This window comes from Triturus cristatus, chromosome 4_1, assembly GCF_964204655.1.
Source record: "Triturus cristatus chromosome 4_1, aTriCri1.1, whole genome shotgun sequence".
In the NCBI taxonomy this organism is placed as follows: Eukaryota; Metazoa; Chordata; class Amphibia; order Caudata; family Salamandridae; genus Triturus; species Triturus cristatus.
In genome coordinates this window covers 1,334,101,041-1,334,119,936 of record NC_140585.1, presented here as the reverse complement: position 1 = coordinate 1,334,119,936, position 18,896 = coordinate 1,334,101,041, and the positions used below count along the sequence as shown (strand labels likewise).

Sequence of the window (18,896 nt, the reverse complement as noted above, 5' to 3'; positions counted from 1 at the left end):
GAGATGGCATGGGTCCATATATGGACAGAGGCATGGGAGGCCCATCCTCGAGGAATGTGGCGTGGAAGTCCAGAGGTGATAGAGATAAGATTTATAGAGTGCAATAAATTATTCGGGGTATCTAGGCGCTGAACGGATAGTGAAGCTAGGAAGATCCTGGGAAACCAAAATTTTTACTAAAAAGCCAGTTTTTCAGAAGTTTCCTGAAATCCAGCAGATTTGTCTTGAGTTTAAGTTCTATTGGAAGAGAGTTCCATAGCCTTGAAGTACATGCAATGAAGCGTTTCCCTCCCCAGCTGGCTTTTTTATATCTAGGGACTATGAGATTGCCACTTGAGGATGAGCGTAAGGGGCGTGTCAGAGTAGAACGTTGAAAACATTGCGTCAAGTAGTCGGGTCCGACAGCTTGTTGAGCCCTGAAGGCCACGCAGAGTGCCCTGAACTGAATGTGTTTATCTACGTGGAGCCAGTGTAATTGGATCAATGCTTGGGAGGCTGATTTATATTTAGGAATGCCCAATAGTAGTCAAGCACTGGCATTTTGTAGCGTTTGTAGTCCACTTTTGGCAATTAATGAAGAGGGTGTTGCCATAATCTATTTTGGAGGAGAAAATCACCCCAAGGTTTTTAGGTCTCGCCTGGCATTGGAGCGCGCATGGGCTTCTCGCCTGCGAGAGCTATAGTAAACAAGTCAGGTTCGAGAAGGGGACTTGAGCCCCGTCCATCATTTCCATTGGGTAGCGTCAGCGTTTATGGTAAACGCTGGCTTCCCATTGGAAAGGAGGGTTTCTCGTAGCCTCCCTTTGGCTCTTTGCCAGACTGGCTCGCCTGATTCACGGCTGTCGTGAAGACTTCTCTTATCTGCTTGTTTATTTAATAAGCAGATAAGAAAAGTTTTCACACAGCTGTGAAGCAGGCACGGAGCTCAGAGGCGTACGGGGTCACGGGGAGGACAAGGCAATGGCAAGCGCTTTTTTTTATTTGGAAGAGAGTTTAACATACGTTTACATGATATTGCTAGATAAATATGCGAAGTGGTTCTTGGGGCAGGCCATACATCTCCAGCGGCCGCGGGGAAACTCGAAGCATGCAGACAATCCACGAACAAGTCCAGTCCAAGAGACTTCGGGACAGGCAAACTTTTCAGGCACTTGCGAAGAGAGCGGAGCTGCCGATCAGTGCAGGCACTAGTTGCATCCAGCTCAATAAAGTTCGTATCCGATTAGCGAAGCACTGCCTGAGGGGGGCGCCTTTTAGTGGGTGCTCCAGAGACGAAGGGTCGGCGGCTCCTGAAGGAGGATATAGCGCTGGCAGCGCGATCGGGCTCCGCTCAGAAGATGATCTCAGGCGGCTGCAGAAGAGGCGACGGTACAGTGAGGTTGCAGCGCACCCGTGTGGCAGCTTCTCCACACGTAGCAGGTACTGGGGCCCTTCCCAGCACCGCTGCAGCCTTTCATTGGCTTCTCACTCCAGAGTCCATGGACACTGGCCTGTCATTTTGCGATTCGGCGACGCACTTTTAAGATATCTATGTAAACATAGTCTCTCGGAAAGCTGGACACCTGCATGTCGATTGAATAGCTACCCTGCTCACAATGGAAAACATTGAGTCATTCTATGAGATGATTGTTGGGTGAGCGGTGGTATTGGGGATACGCCCTGATCGAACGTGGGCACCGAACTCACTTCAAAAAAGAGAAGAGTGATACCATGGACTAAAATATTGGGCAGCTGAATACAGCAAGCACAACCTATGGGTCAGGCTTGCATTGTTGAGTCCATTCTACAAAAAAAAGCCTGCTGGCTGCTGTAGTGAACAAGCTTTTGCAATGCAATAGGTCTCGCATTTGCGAGAGTTTAAGCTATTGTCAATGTAAATGACAATGCCTTTTATTGATCTGTTTTCAAAACCAACACATAGATAAAAGGTTTGACAGTTACAATACCAATAGCTCAAATTTTCAAAACCAACACATAGATAAAAGGTTTGTCATTTACAATGCCAGTAGCTCAAACTTTTGCACATGCGAGACCTATTGCATTGCAAATGCTTGTTTACCTTGTCGCTAAGGGCAGGCAAAGTCCCTAGTTCTTGGGGCCACAATTGTTAGACCAAAAAGAAGGATTGCTGCCAAACAGCAGGACTTCCGTTTTTGAGGAATTTAGTCTAAGACAATTGTTGCTCATCCCATTTCCCAATGTGAAACATGCAGCTGTGGAACTGAGCTGCTGTGGCACCAGGATGGTCAGTAACGGATACCGCAATCTGCATATCATCCCCGTAGGAGACAAAGGAGAATTCAAATGATCTAGTTAGGACAGCAAGTGGGGTGACAAAGATTAAACAAGGTGGGGCTCAGAGATGAGCCCTGGGGGACCCCACAAGGCAGTGAAAAGGCTGTTGAGGTGAATTCCCCAAGGGAGACCGTCTGAATGCGGTCAGCCAGGAATGAAGAAAACCTCAGTGCGTTGCCTTTGATCCCAATTGAATCAAGGCAATCAATTAGGAGAGCGTGGTTAACCGTATCAAATGCGGCTGAAAGATCCAAAAGGATTCAAGCCGCATTACCTACGCTGGTCTGTCTGATTTCTTCCGTTGCTGTGATCAAGGCTAGCTCGGTACTATGATGACTACGGAAACCGAATTGTGTAGAATCCAGTTTCTTTTAGCTAGGAAGGTGTTCAGTTAATTGTTGACAATTTTTTCAACCAGTTTGGCAGGAAATGGAATTCGAGTAATTGGTTGATAATTGTTGGGGTCACCCATGTCTAAGGTGGTCTTTTTTAATAATAGCAGGATGGAGCCTACCTTACAGTCTTTAGGATAATATCCTGCTTTAAACAGATTGTTAAATATGGCAGTGAGGTGAGTAGCTATCACCTCAGGGACCAAGTGAGTAATTCTGGCTGGACAAGGGTCATGAGGAGAACCTGATTTAATAAGCGTCAGTGTCCTTAGTGTCTGATCCGTTGCCAAAGGCCCAAAGTAGGATAATAATAAGTACACCAGCAAACACTACTCTAATGGAACGGGACAAATACAAGAATCTGGGTATTCATTTTGACCCAGCCTTCAACACATGCTCCCAATATGGACCCTTTTGAAACCTGGCAAAAGGAAGACTGTTTAATGGTGAAGGAAATGTATGAAAGTGGAACCAATAAATCTATTATTGGCTGTAAGCAGGATTTCTGATTAGACAACAGTGACACGGGGTAACACTCCCAACCATCAAAGAAGCAACCGTATGTGATTCATCCCCGATACAGCAAATAGTTGAACTGAAACCAGCACAAGAGGAGTCATAGCCACGCTATATCAATCACTCCTTAATTAGGCTCTACCAAACACTCACCCATATATAGATAAATTGGACAAACTTGTTTATTATACACTCACATTGCAACAATAAATGCGTGGAGCGATTAGAATAGGAATTCCCGTAGTGTTCTAGGCAAAGAGACCCACTACCAACTATTATACGAGTGATACATGTACCCAGCTAAGCTACAAAAATACTTCCTCATAGTTAGTCTACTGTGCTTGAGGTAATGTAGAGGGGTGGGCGAACTCCCCTACATATGATGGTCTTGTCCCAAGATACAGCCATATTAAAAAGACGTATTAGACGGGATGTACATTTTTCTGAACAGACTCACCCAAACAGTTTTCTTTGGTACATTTTGGGATAAAAATACAAGACCTACAGTACCGGTCGAGATATGACAAATGAATTGATTGAAATTGTTTAGGAGCTGCAAAGTCTGCCACTAATGAAATATTGGAAAAAGAAAGAAGTTCCAGATATTACCCAACTGCACTCTAGTTATGGAACCTCTGGTGAAGGATGGATGCATTGACATGTAACATAATAGACAATTACAAAGACTATACAACCCTTTGGAGAGCCCTATTTAACTATCTCACAAGGGACCCCCTTCGCAGCGATACCTGTAATGTTAGAGAGTGAACTTTTTCTAAGCACACTATTAACATAGACAAGCATGGAAATAGAAATAGGACGATAATAAATCTTCTATGGGGGTAGAGATTTGGCTGCAACACCAACTTTGTTATGATGACCATGGCACCCTAATGTGGACACTACTATTCATTTCGAGAGAACAGATCCTACACCAGGGCTGGAGGAGGGGTTGGGGCGGTTTTCCTTTTTTTCTTCATTGCTTATACTATGGATTTTAAAATCAGTAAAGAGCTGTAACAAACTTCCTTTATGTGGTGTAAACCATATACAAGATTATGGATTAAACATGTGTCTGTATTATATAGGACAGTAATAAGAATTGTTTGGTTAAAAAAAAGGCATGTCAGGAAATAAAACTTAGTAGCTTAATACATTTATGATTTGGGCCTGGAACCTCAATGTAAATTCAGCCAGAGTAGATATAGAGAGAGATATAAATATATATATATATTTATTTTTTTACATCAAGCAATTGTGAGTTACTGGCCACTTAATGATACTCACTGTACGCTTCAAACCGGACTCTGACAACAAGAACTTATCATTTTGGTTTCCTTAAAACACAATGCATATATTGATTCTGATAAAGTACATTGGCAAAATAAGAATAATGCCCCTCGTGAGTGTGGTATGCAAAATCTACATCATTACTTACAATTTCTCTAGAAGACGTGCAGTGCTCTGCACCCGAAATGTGTCCTTCTCATCCAGGTCTCTGATCTTTTGGGCCAATTCTCGGACATTCCTGCTAAGCTTGTTGTACCTGAAAACAAGAGCATCGTAAGGATCAGTGGAGCATATGTTTAAAAAGGTGCGAGTGTCAAGTAGACTTTGGAACAACAAATTAGATTAGACTGTCAGGCAAGACATTAACCCCTTGGGTGCTGAGGATGTGCTGGACATGTCCTCAGCACCAGCGCTCAGGTGCTGAGGATGTCTAGTATGTCCTAGCCCCCCACCCACCTGACACTACCCCGTGGGCCCCGTACTACATACCCACACCAGGGATGGCAGAGGAAGGGCTTCCTGGGCCAACCATGACCACTCCCCTGACAATCTTATAACATCAGTGTGCGCACAGTGCACCAACGTCATAAAAAAAAGCCGGGAACGCGCTGGAAGCCATTTCCTTCCAGCAAGTCCAGGTTTTCCCTCCTGGGATTATCGGGAGGGCAGAGAGACACTGGGGGGGAAAGAAGAGAGTTTTTACCCTTTGCCTGGTGTCACTCTACAGTTCATTCCTGCTGCAGGATTGTGGGTGGGACCGGAATTGTGCAGCAGAAATGCACCCACTAGACACCAGGGATTTTCCTTTTTATTGCGGGGAGCGGCCCCTGGAGCAAGGGTCGCTCCCCATTATAGGAGAAATATTTTGGCCATTTTCTGGCTCCTCCTTCCCCCTGAAGGCAGATCGGCCCCACTTTTAAACCTATCCGCCCCCAAGGGGAGTCAGAAAATCATTACAGATTATTTACATGTTGGGGAGTGGGCCCTAGGGCAAGGTTCGCTCCCCATTATTAGGGAAATATTTTGGCCGCTCTCTGCCCCCCCCACCAAGGCAGGCTGGACATACTTTCAAGCCGATCTGCCCCCAAGGGGGGCAGAAACACACTAGCCACCAGGGATACATTTATTTACATGGCGGGGAGCGGCCCCCTGGGCAAGGGTTGTTCCCGATTATTGGAGAAACATTTTGACTGTTTTCTGCACCTGACCCCACCCCCAGCAGATCAGCCATATTTTTAGGCCGATCTGCCCCCATGTAAGTCAGAAAACCACTAGATACCAAGGATTCATTTATTTACATGTCGAGGAATAGCGCCTTGGGTGAGGGTTGCTGCCCAAATATATTATATCTGAGAAGCTGGCCTGATAAATGATGTCCACTAATGTAAGTGGGCACATTGCACCAGTCAAGACAAGCCTTATGGTGATTTAAGTGGTGTCAGAGAACCTTAGAAAGCTATCCAAGTCGTAGCTGTGGAGAACAGCCTTCAGGCTTAGTCTTGAAGGAGTGTAAAGCAGCTTGTTTTACCAGATTGCAATCTCATAGTATAGATTAAATGAAAAAGAACCACACAAAGAATTTATAAAAATATGTATTTATTATATAACACTATCTAGTACGTTACAGTATCTCCCACATGGAGATAGACACAAAGCACACAATACTAAAGCACAAAAATCACAGTAAATAGCACTAATACACAGTGGGCCTCGGGTGGGGGTAGGCAAACCAGACCATATACCAAGAAAGTGGTATAAGAACCAAGACTCGAGTCAAGACAATGTCGAGAGGAAGTACAGATGGCTTCAACAGGTCTGCCGGAATCTCGGGACAACTCACTGTGGGGAGGCATATAGGATATTAAAATATGATACCAGCCTCCCTATTAAGTCTCCCAATACTTATTTTTTATGTGGTGTGTTCGTTCTACTATATTAAAACCTAGTCTGGTTTAGTCGGATTCTTTTAAATTTTTATACAATTTTTATCCTCTTTTATTAAGGCGAGAGACTTCAAAATATTTGTTAAATGTGCTCTTGGGCATCATATATTTTTAGAAGACTAGGTTATACACAACAGTTGTAACAGCACTGTTAAGCATGAATGCAAAGGCAACCCAAAGGAAAGTGCACATAGTGCTCGTGACAAGACGTGACGGCGCAAGTGACAACGTTAAAGAAGCAACACAGCGCAGGGCGCAAGGAGAAATGGTCGCCTACCAGCCAAAAGGCTTCAGGCGCACATCGTACTTTGGTTCTCCAAATCATTGAAAATTACAGTCTATCTATTTGAAATAATCATTGTGTGAACCACTCATCTTGTATATATTGTACATTACGTTTCTCCTTGCGCCCTGCGCTGTGTTGCTTCTTTCACGTTGTCACTTGCGCCGTCACGTCTTGTCACGAGCACTATGTGCACTTTCTTTTGGGTTGCCTTTGCATTCATGCTTAACAGTGCTGTTACAACTGTTGTGTATAACCTAGTCTTCTACAAATATATAATGCCCAAGAGCACATTTACCAAATATTTTGAAGTCTCTCGCCTTTGTTCCTCTATTGCACGGTTACTCATAGTACGGCCCGCGGGCTGCCAGCGGCCCGGCAAGACTTCCTTGGTGGCCCGCGGACCTTGCAGACATCCTACCTGTGTTTAAAAAAAAATTCAAATAGTGTTAGTAAACACTGCCTGTTGCAGCAGCCCAGACTCTGAGACTCTGTGGGGGCCGGGGATTCCAGTGATTGTCGAAGTGGAGATGCAGGGGCCTAAGAGGTGAAATACAACAAAGCTTTATTAACATGTAAATGGTCTTTTAAAGACCTGTGAAGTACTCGGGTGCGGCTGTGTGCACGCGCTGGGAAGCTATCTCAGCCCGGGCTGACACACACACAGAGGGTGACGGAGGGAGGGAGACAGAGGGAGAGGGAGGGAGACAGAGGTTGACAGCGAGAGGGAGACAGGCGCAGTCTGGGGGAGACAGAGGGAAACAACGGCTTGATGTCAGATATATAGAACAACCAGATGTGGAATTCCTATAGCCCGACGCCCAGGACATATTGTTTGGGGTCAAGGGCAACAGATTTTCATGTGTATTTTGTCCTTGGGACAAGTAGGCCCAATCCACTACAGCATAAACCCTTTGGCTGCTAGTTTACAGTACCACATTATGGATCAGGGAAGGGCATTGGCTGCAGTTAATGTAATATTTGTGCCCATGTGGTAATGCTGTCCAAACTTACAGTTATTGTTCATTAATGTAAAGCCATTATTATTAGGGTGAGCACTAAGTAAATGTTGTAAGCTCGAACTGCACTACTGACAGTGGTTCTAGGATAAAACACGTTTTCAAAGTTTAACAATATGAAGAATTTACAGAAGTATGCAAAGAAGCACTACTACTAGACAATATTTGTGAACTGCATTTTAGCTTGAGCAAATATTTATGAGTAGATTTGCTCATACAGCATTCTGAGTGTTTGTAAGTTCACTTTCCCTCCAACAACTTGTTTTCCAACCCTGGAAGAAGTGTTACATCTGCCATTGTTAGGAGTAAATTTCCAACCTTTCTCAGTATGGGAAAATATTAGGGAAGAGTAGGTAAAAACCCTTTAAACCTGCAAGTTAGTAGGTATGCACAGACTCAAAAGGGGATTCCAACCCTGGAACTATTGCTTACCACTACCTTCAGCCCCAGTATGTAGATCTGCGGAAACATAAGGGAATTGCTAGCATTCAAACTCACTATGGTGTGAGCCCTGGCGTAATCAGCTAGATCAGTGCTCTTATATAATGAGACTGCTGCCATAATTTGCTGCCGCATTGAATGGCAAAAAAGGGACAAACGGATTTTGTTGCAGGGCAAGTAGATTTATGAAGCAACCTGTCCCATGGACAAGTAGGTATTTTATTAAATTCCAAATCCCATTATAACATCCTCCATATTACGATGCCGAAGCCCCAGTCAGACGGCTATTATTTATTCTATTGTGATAGCTCTGTCACCGAGTGGTCAAAAACAAATAACATCCTGTGTGCTGAACGTAGCCTTTGTACAGAATGTTCAAGGTGTTCCTGATAGGGGAACATCCTTAACAACGACTCCGGAACAATGAGTTCGGGAGTCACGCAGGCCGAAAATCGACTTGCCCAAACAACGACTTAGCCTTAACCACACACATGCGTGATTAAGGCTAAGTCAGTCCAGTGTTCGGGTACAGCGGAGTTCAGAGGAGCGTCGGATATGAACAGGTAGGAGGGGTTCGGGTGGACGGGGGGGGGGGGGGGGGGTTTGTGTTCGTTTTTTGAGGGTGGGAGGGTTTGAGTTTGTTTTTAGGGGGTGGGAGGTTCAGGGTAGTTTTTAGGGGGTGGGAGGGATTGTATTCGTTTTTAGGGGGTGGGAGGGTTTGTATTCGTTTTTAGGGGGTGGGAGGGGTTAGAGTTCGTTTTTAGGGGGTGGGAGGGGTTCTGGTTAGCATTTAGGGGGTGAGAGGGGTTCGAGTTAGTTTTTAGCAGGTGGAGACGTTTGGGTTAGAATTTAGGGGTGGGGGTTGGGGTTAGTTTTTAGGGGGTGGGGGTTTGGGTTAGTTTTTAGGGGGTGGGAAGGGATAGAGTTAGTTTTTAGGGGGTGGGGGTACAGATTAGTTTCAAGAGGGGTGGAGGTGTATTTAGGGCTCAGTGGCAGAAGGAGTGGGTGGTAAACTCAGCCACGGATAGCTGTTTACCATGCATGCCTTTACCATGAAAAATTGTGGTAAAGCTAGTCGTGGTTAAGACGCGGTCGTAGTAGAGTTCGCGTTGTTCAGGTAGGCGTTGTAAAGGAACTCGTTGGTACAACATACAACCGTGCTGTTATAGTGCCTATAGAGAGGTATTGTAAGCTAGCAGAGTTTCAGGAATGTTATCTAATGTGTAAGCACAAGAATGTGTGTCAAATGTCGTCGTGTTTAAGGGGAGAGAAGGTAACTTAAGAACTTGAGCATGGAAAGATGGCATTTCTTAACAGGGCCTAATACCTGCATGGAGAGTAAAGTGGAGCGGCATAAGAGTGAAGTGGCACAGAGTGGAGTAGAGTGGAGTGACAAAAGAGTGGAACAACGCAGAGTGAAACACGCAGAGTAGAGGGTTGTATAGTGGAGTGGCATACAGCGGAGTAGAGTAAAGAGGAGTCCAGTTGCATGGCACAGAGTGGGTTGAAGCAGAGAAGAGTAGAGTGGTGCAGAGTGGCGTGGAGTGCTGTAAAGTCTTTCAGAGGAAAGTGGAATGCTATTGAGCAGTGTTGAGTGAAGTGTCACAGAATGGAGAAGAGTGTCGCATAAGAGTGGAGCGGCATTAGACTGGAGGGACAGAGTGGCGTAAAGTGTTATTGAGTGGAGTGCTACAGAGTGGAGTAGAGTGTTGCATATGAAAGAAGCGGCATTAGAGTAGAGGGGCAATAGAGTAAGTAGAGGGGCAAAAGACTAAGTAGAGGGGCAAAAGACTAAGTAGAGGGGCAATTGACTAAGTAGAGGGGCAATTGACTAAGTAGAGGGGCAATTGACTAAGTAGAGGGGCAATTGACTAAGTAGAGGGGCAATTGACTAAGTAGAGGGGCAATTGACTAAGTAGAGGGGCAATTGACTAAGTAGAGGGGCAATTGACTAAGTAGAGGGGCAATTGACTAAGTAGAGGGGCAATTGACTAAGTAGAGGGGCAATTGACTAAGTAGAGGGGCAATTGACTAAGTAGAGGGGCAATTGACTAAGTAGAGGGGCAATTGACTAAGTAGAGGGGCAATTGACTAAGTAGAGGGGCAATTGACTAAGTAGAGGGGCAATATACTGTCATAGAGTGCCATGAAGTGGTGGAATAGAGTGTAATTGAGTGGAGTGTCGAGTCAGAATAGAGTATAGCATAGTGAAGTGTCGCAGAGTGTCCCAGAGTGGAGTGCTGTAGAGTGGCCTAAGAGTTGGACAGAATAAGAGCGGAGGAGAGTAGAGGGGAGCGGAGTGGCGCAGAGTGGAATAGTGTGTCATGGAGTACAGTGGAGAGGCATAAGAGTCGAGTAGAGTGGAATGTCAGAGTGGAGCTGCATAAAGTGGAGTAGAACGGAGTGTTGTGGAACGGCGCGGAGTGGCGTAGAGTGTCATGGAACAGAGTGGAGTGTTGTAGAATGGAGGGCTGTACAGTGTTGTAGAGCACCGTGGAGTGCCATGCAACCCACGGTGCCATGCAAGGTTAGAGTGCCATGCAAGGTTAGAGTGGAAGGCTGTACAGTGTTGTAGAGCACAGTGGAGTGGAATAGAGTGCAGAGTAGAGTGTTGTAGAGTAGTTGCAGAGTGGAGTCAGGGTGCTGCAGAGTTTGAGAGTGTGGAAGAGTGGATGATAGTGTTGCAGAGTGGAGTGGTGTAGCTAGGGGCCAAATTCCACAGCCACCTTCTATGAAAACAAGTATTGGAAATGCAATAGGTCTCACATTTGCTTGAGTTAAGGGCTATTGGTGTTGTATAAGACAATGTATTTTACGCATGTGTTATGAAGTTTATGTATGTGGTGTGTAGTGGAATTATGTGGGTTGGGTTAGAATTCTTAATTGTGGATTTGTGAAGAGGGGAATTGTGTGTTGTGGAGTGGAATTATGTGGCATGGTGTGCAGTGGAAATATATGGATAGTAATTATGTGGTACTGAGTGCGCTGAAATGATGGGGAGTGGGATTGTGTGTTTGGAAGTGTAATGATGTGGAATTGTATTTTGTGTTGTGGAGTGGTATGTATTGGAGTTTTATCATGTGGTGTGCTGTAGCATTTTGTGGCATGATGTGGATTTCTGTGGTGTGGATTGAATGTATGCAGTGTGTTGTGCAAAGGTGTTGTTGATTTGAATTATGTGGTTTGGTGTCGAATTTCGCGGTGTGGAATGGAAATGCCCACCACTGCAGATAAAATCGGTTAGCCCACTTCCGCGGCTAGCTGTTTTGCCTCAGATAGAATTACCTGGTAACACGTGCACCTATGAAGTAGAGCATGTGAGTACCAAGGCTGCTGGGCCAATCTTTCCTTTATTTATTTTTTTACTTCTATTGCATATGCATAAAAAAAGCCCAATTGCCAATGCCCATCCTTCGTGTTTTGTCAATGTTTGCTAAAAAACAACGCTGAAATGAAGGAAATCCCATCAGTCACAAACCCATAGACGTTCACAGCAATAGATGCGAACGAAAACACACACACCCACCCACCCACTTTTCCAGAAAACTTTCAAAAATAGAGTTAACTTATTTTGCACTAGGTTTCCTCTTTATGTAATACAAAAAGTATTTAGCTTCAAAAACGTATGTTTTGCATTTCAGACGTGGAGAAGGCATATTACTTACAATTATAAATATGAAAACAGCAAAAATGGTATCACAGAAATTTGCTCCACAGTGCAAATTCCTTAAAACACAAGCAACAAAAATCATACCAATGACTAATCTTATTTTTGCAGGAGGGCAAAGTTTCTTTAAAATAGCCTCAGAGATAAAACATTTGCCTTTCTAGTTCTTCTTCTAAGGCTGACCACGGCCCAAAAACTTATATTCGCGGAAGTGAGGCACAAAGTAATGGAATTTTAAAATTATTCTGCCTCATTTTTGCTGAGCGCTGGTACAAAGCCGGAGGCTTGTTCAGGGGTGTGTAATTTTATTAAATATCTACTTGTCCATGGGACAGGTTGCTTCATAAATCTACTTGTCCTGTAACAAAATCCACTCATCCCTTTGGTGCCATGTAGTGCAGTGACAAATTATGGCAGCAATCTCATTCTGTAAGAGCTTTGATATAGCCTCTCTGATTATGCCAGGGCTCATACCATAGTAGTGTTTGAATACTTGCATTCCCCTAATGTTGCCACGTTGCCGCACATCTACATACTGGGGGCTGAAGGTAGTGGTAAGCAATAGTTCCAGGGTTAGAATGCCATTTTGGGTCTGTGCAAACCTACTAACTTGCATGTTTTAGGGTTTTCTCTATCTTTCCCATACTGACAAATGTTGGAAATTTACTCCGGACAATTGCTGACCTAAACCTTCTTCCAGAGTTGGTAAAAAAGTGGTTGAAGGGAAAGTGAACTTACAAAACTCAGATTTTCACATGAGCAAATCTACACATGCATATTTGCTCATGCTAAAATGCAGTTCGCAAAAAATTTCTAGGAGTACTATTTTGTGTCCTATTTCTGTAAATTCTTGGGAATTCACAAAAGCTGTATAGCTGCATTTAATGCAGATACATATACTATGAGTGCACTTTTGAGACTTACTTTTATAATTGGACTGCAAATTTGGTCTTGCATTGACCAGGACCTTTTGCGTTGATTAAAATTCTGTCTCTCTCTCTCTCTGTATTGGCTGGCTTCACTGTGAGTGACAGCCTTCTGCTCTTTCACAAGGAGCATTTCGGCACACAAAGTAGTTTTGTTCAGTGCCAGTAACTACTGTGGTATTGTGTGTTTTTTTAAGACCAAAAACGGTTTTTGCTTTTGCCATTGTTTGTTAAAACGGCGAGGGACTCGCAGCTCCCACACCAAGAAGCTTTTACCAAAAACCATGCCAAAACAAATCAGCATTGACAAAACTAAAAAACTGACCCCCAATTTTGGACCTACTGGTTTTGCCAATGCTAGTTTATCATAATCTTATTGAAACTGGTTACACTGAGGAGGAGCCTAGCGCGCAACCAAGATGGCCACGTAGGTGCGAAGCTCCCGAGGACCTCCGCGACCTCCTGAATTAATCCTGATTATATCCTGTCTTTGACGAGGGGACTGTGTCTGTGTACCCAAGCTGAGGCGGCGCCCGTTTTCCGTTTTCGAATCGGACCCCGGACACTGGTGGGAGCACCGATCGAAGATTGCGGCCTTCTCCGCGCCGGCCCCCCGGATTGGAGTTGTGGGGCGATCCGGGGACAAAGCGAACAACAACGGCGGGCAGGGCTGGGCGACTCGCGTACCCCGCGCTTTCACTTTCGCTTTTGCGCCCTCCTTGCCCTCAAGCGAGGTAGGGTTGCGGAGCGGGGTGCGGTGGTGTGGCCTTGCCCCTGTGCCCGGCTGACCCGCCGGCTGTGAATTGTCCTGTGGTGCAGTGGTCACCCCCCCCCCCCCCGGAACCCGTGAACTGGTTTATCGGCCCTTTCGAGGAGATTGGCACGACTTTGGGAGTGCGACATGTGCACAAAGCAAGATGGCGACCGGGCCAAGGTGAAATCGACCCGCCGCGGCCCGGCACTTCAGTCAAACAGTATGGACCGCTACACCCTCCAGAAGGGATCCCCAGAGGCACAGCGTACATCCCACGCGGGCCCGGCTGAGGCGTCTGCTCAACCCGCGGATCTGACCCTCCGGGACGTCATGGGCGCCATTGCCGAAATGAAGGCCTCGGTGGACCAGCGCTTTGATACTCTGGCGCAGAAGATAGACTCGGCCCTGGTGGAGGTGGGCCTGGTGAGAGCTGACTTGTCTAAAACAAATGACCGGGTCGACTCCCTGGCCCACACCACCTCAAGTCTCACTACAGACGTGGCGGCCCTTCAAAAGGAGGTGCACCGGCTTGGCCAGGCGAGCGCCATGATGGACCGTCGATTGGAGGACGCCGAGGGTCGGGCCCGGAGGAACAACGTTCGTATTGTCGGGGTGCCGGAGGGACGGGAGGAGGAGGCGGCAGATTTGTTTGTGGAAGACCTGATCCTCACCCATCTCCAGCCCCGGGGGCTGAGTAAACTTTTTGCGGTGGAACGTGCTCACAGGGTCCCCGGAGGAAGACCTAAGGTCGGAGCCCCGCCGCGGCCTCTCATCGCCCGGATTTTTAACTTTCGGGACAGAGACGCTATCTTGCAGACTTCCAGGCTACAGGGACCGGTCAAGCTTGATAATATGGACGTGAATTTCTACCCTGACTTTACTCCGACGGTCCAAAAGCAGAGACTGAGTTTTCTCGGAGTTAAACGTCGCCTACGGGACATGAACCTTAAGTACTCAATGCTTTTTCCAGCTAAGCTGAGGGTGGAGGTGGATGGTCGCACGCACTTTTTTGACCGTCCCGAGGCGGCTGGGGACTGGTTGGATACTCTGCCTGGGGATCGGGGCCGGGGGGGTGGGGGGGGTGCGGTTGGCGGGGAGGGCGCGCCGGATCAGAACTGAGGGGGTAATAGTAGGCCTTGCTCTGGACAACATTTTGGTTACCATTCACTGATCGTGTATGTTCCCCTCCCATGGAGGTCGTACGGGGTCCGTTGGGGGCTTTCCCTCCTCCTCTGGGGGACTAGTTAGTTTTTCATCTATGGGGCGACAGGCACACTGCACTTTGGGGGGGCTGTCTGGGCTCATGCAGGGGTGCAGGGAGGGGGGAGTTCTGTTGGGATGGGTGGGTGGGGGTGGAGTGTTGTTTGTTTGCACCGCAAGGCGAACCCTTTACTGTATTGTTGTTTTTGAGATGCTCTTTGGGGGACGATTGATGGCTTCCATGTATGATGGGGGGTAGGGACCTGACTGTGTTATCATGGAACGTTAACGGACTGGGGGATAGGATTAAGCGCGGTGTGGTCCTGCAGTATCTGAAACGAATTTCACCAGATGTGATCTTCCTGCAGGAGACACACCTTATAGGTAACTCCTTTCATGCCATGAATCGGAGGGGCTATCGCTTGGTGGCCCATTCGGGCTTCACCTCGGGCTCGCGGGGGGTGGGCATCATGATTAAGAACTCGCTCCCATTGGAGATTGATGAGGTGCGCCATGATGAGAGGGGACGTTACACTGTCTTGGTGGGTAGAATGGAGGGCAGAGTGGTCGTTTTTGTATCAGTGTACGTTCCGCCAGGGTTGCAATCTACCACGTTTGCGGACCTGGGGCGCCTCCTCCTTGACCTCCCGGATGGGCTTCTGGTAGTTGGGGGGGACTTCAATGCGGTGGCTTCAGGGTCTATGGATCGTCATCCCCCCAGGGACCTCCCCCGGGCACAGGCGTGGCTGTCCGGCCTCTTAGATACACTAGGATTGGTGGATTGCTGGCGACTAAAGCATCCCGCGCAGCTGCAATACACCTTCCACTCGGGTGCCCATGGTAGCCTCTCGCGGCTTGATTATATCCTTGTTCCTGCGGCCTGTGCTGGGAGGGTGGGAGAGGTGCACCATTTGGCGCGGGGTATTTCAGATCACTCCCCACTACTGCTGCATCTTGGTGTCTTCCCGAGGGGGGAGGGCAGGGTAGCCCCAATCAACGCCTGGTACCTGCGCGACCCCACTATTCGAGCCGAATTGATCAAATCCTTGCAGCGGTACTTTGGGGAGAATGTGGGGTCTGTCCCTTCTGCCATCTCCCTTTGGGAGGCTTTTAAGGTAGTTCTTAGGGGGGAGGCCCTCTCCCTTATCTCCCATGCCCGGAGGCGCGAGCGGGAGGAGGTAACCCGGGTGGAGGCCGAAATTACTGAACTAGAGGGTGACCTGGGGAGCGGGGTGACGGATGCCGCATTGCATGTTCTACACCTCAAGCAGGCGGCCTATAGGGCCCTCGTCACGGAGGCGGCCAGGGGCCTCAGTAGAGAGCAACAGGGGCGACTGTATGATGTGGGTGATAAGGCTGGTAAATTGATAGCATGGTTGGATAAAAAGGAGAGAGCGAGTCGTGTGGTTCCGTTGATCGAGAGGATGGATGGTGTATGTGTCACCGAGCCGGACGCCATTGTCTCCTGCTTCGCGGATTATTTCCGCGAGGTATATTCCCCGGTTTCTCCCTGCTCGGAGGAGGATTCCCATGCCCTGCTTCGGGACATCGCGCTGCCCTCCCTTTCGGTGGAGGACAGGGATTCGCTGGACGTTCCTCCCACCTCGGACGAAATTGCCCTTGCTATCCGCTCGGTCGCATCTGGCAAGGCCATGGGCCCCAATGGCATTCCTATCGAGCTGTACAAGCTGCGACCGGATGTGCTGGCGCCCCACCTGCGCGCGATGTTCCTGGCGGCCTGCTCGCGGGGTTCCCTTCCGCCGGACCAGCGTCTGGCCACGATCGTGGTGATCCACAAGGAGGGGAGACCCCGTGAGCGGGTCACATCCTATAGGCCTATTTCGCTCTTGAACGCGGAGCCCAAAATCCTCGCCAAGGTGCTGGCCAACCGGCTGGTCGGGGTGGTGGGCGACTTGGTCCACCAAGACCAGTCCGGCGTCATACCCCATCGTAACACGGCTCTTAACCTGCGACGCTTGCACGGGGTGCTCGCGCGTGTCCCGTTCGTGCGGGAACCGGCCATCTTGGCGTCCTTGGACGCCACCATGGCGTTTGATACGCTTGAGTGGCCATACATTTGGGCGATGCTGGCGAAGTTTGGCTTCGGACCGGGCTTCATCAGCTGGGTCAAGTTGTTGTATTCCGGCCCATTGGCGCAGGTGGTGGTGAATGGACGAGTTTCGGCCCCATTCGCACTGGGACGGGGTACGCGACAGGGCTGCCCCCTGTCGCCTCTCCTGTTTGCACTGGCCCTGGAGCCCCTGGCGGAGTGGCTGCGGTGGCACCCTTCCATCCGTGGTCTCCGTTGGACCCCCGAGCATGAGGACCGTGTGTCCCTCTACGCTGATGATATCCTTCTATATCTCGCCTCCCCGCGTAAATCACTGATCGTCCTAGTTGATGTCTTGCGCTCATTCGGTCGCAATTCAGGCCTCGTCATCAACTGGGCGAAATCCTGTGTATATGTGCTTGCCGGGGAGGCTCCGGTCCTACCACGGGACTGTCCGATCCAGATCGCCTCCCAGGGGTTTCGGTACCTGGGTATATATATTACTCTGGACCCGGAGGCCCGCTATGAGCGGAATTTGCTGCCCCCCCTCCAGCGCTTGAAGGAGGACGTGGTGCGTTGGCGGCGTCTGCCGCTTTCACCGCTTGGCCGAGCGGCCTTGTTTAAGATGATGTCGTTGCCGCGCTTTCTGTACGCTCTCCAGAACACCATGGATTTGGTCCCGGCGCGCTACTTCCGAGAGGTGGAGAGTTTGCAGCGTCGCCTGTTCTGGGACGGGAGGCCACGTATCGCCTTGGCTAAATTGACGCTCCCGTGGTACGATGGGGGGGTTGCCCTCCCGGATATTAAACGGTATTACTGGGCCTCCCAGCTAGCTGCGATTAACCATGGCCTTTACGGGCCTGCCCTGAACCCGGCATTTGAAATGGACAAGATGCTCCTGCCCGGTGGCGACTACAATCGGGCGCTCTACTCAGGCGCGCCGGACCCTCGCCTGACGGGGCCGACGCGTGTCATGGTACGTGTATGGCACGCGGCTAACGCAGCTATGGGGTGGAAGGACCGTTTGACCCGGGCGTCACCGCTATATGCATCGGCGAGGTTGGGCTCCTTGTGGACCTCGAAGGGCTTCGAGAAATGGGACACGATCGGCATCAGCACAGTGGGAGATCTCTGGACGAGGGGGGGATTCAAAACTTTCGAGATGCTGCAGACGGAGTTTCAGTTGCAAGGCAGTGAGTACTTCCGGTACTTACAAGTCCGCCACGCGCTGGGCTCCGTCTTCCCGGATGTCGCGTCCATTCCGGAGTCTTCCCCCCTGGAGGACAGAGTGCTGGATGGCCATGTCCCAGACAGCACGATCTCCCTTATATATAAAAAACTGATTAACGACCGATCGGGCCTGCTGACTGGCCTCCGCGAGGCCTGGGTTGCTGATGGGCTGGAGTTGGACGACGAGGACTGGATGTCCGCGGTGGCCTCTCCGAAGGAGGTGGCCATCCCGGCTCGCCTTCGCTTCGTCCAGCTTAAGATCCTCCACCGGGTTTACGTGACGGGGCCAAGGCTTCTACGTATGGGCTTAGCTGAGGATGGACTGTGTAAGCGTGGCTGTGGTGCTTTGGCAACTTTCTTGCATATTCTGTGGGAATGCCCAAAGGTGGAGCGATTCTGGCGTGGTGTGCATGACGTCCTGCGAGTGGTTACGCGTGTCGTGCTGTTGCCTGAAGCGAGGAGATGCTTGCTGAATGTGTGGGAGCCAACTGACTACTCGGTTCCGCAGACGCGGTGGGTGACTCTGGGATACATGATCGCTAAGCGTGACATTGCTCAATTGTGGGGATCCCAGAGGCCTCCGGCGGTGTCGGCCTGGAAAGAACACATGGATTGGTGTATGTTTCGCGAAAAGGTGGTGTATGTTGCGAGGGGTAAGCCTGGGGCGTGGGTGAAAATCTGGGGCCCCTGGAACGCCTATCGCGGGGGTATTTGCGAGCCGCCGCTGCTGCCGGCTGCTTCACCAGCTCCGTCCCCCTAGCCGACCCCCTCCCCCAGCCATGGGCATGTGGTTCCCCAGTCCCTGATCTGTTCTCATTCCCCTCTTCAGAGTTTGGCGATTGGTTGGGGTCCCCCACTTAAGGAGCGCGTGCTGTCACTTGGGATTGCGG

The 18,896-nt window shown here is 48.9% G+C and overlaps 1 protein-coding gene across 1 annotated transcript in view; it reads right to left on the bottom strand.

The window, feature by feature from the left end:
- IMP3 (IMP U3 small nucleolar ribonucleoprotein 3) overlaps positions 1-18,896 on the bottom strand; it is a 125,836-nt gene that overhangs the window by 81,558 nt on the left and 25,382 nt on the right. Inside the window, exon 2 of the mRNA XM_085654811.1 lies at positions 4,642-4,749. Within this exon, the coding sequence (XP_085510937.1) occupies positions 4,642-4,749 (108 nt within the window). The remainder of the gene's footprint in view (positions 1-4,641; positions 4,750-18,896) is intronic.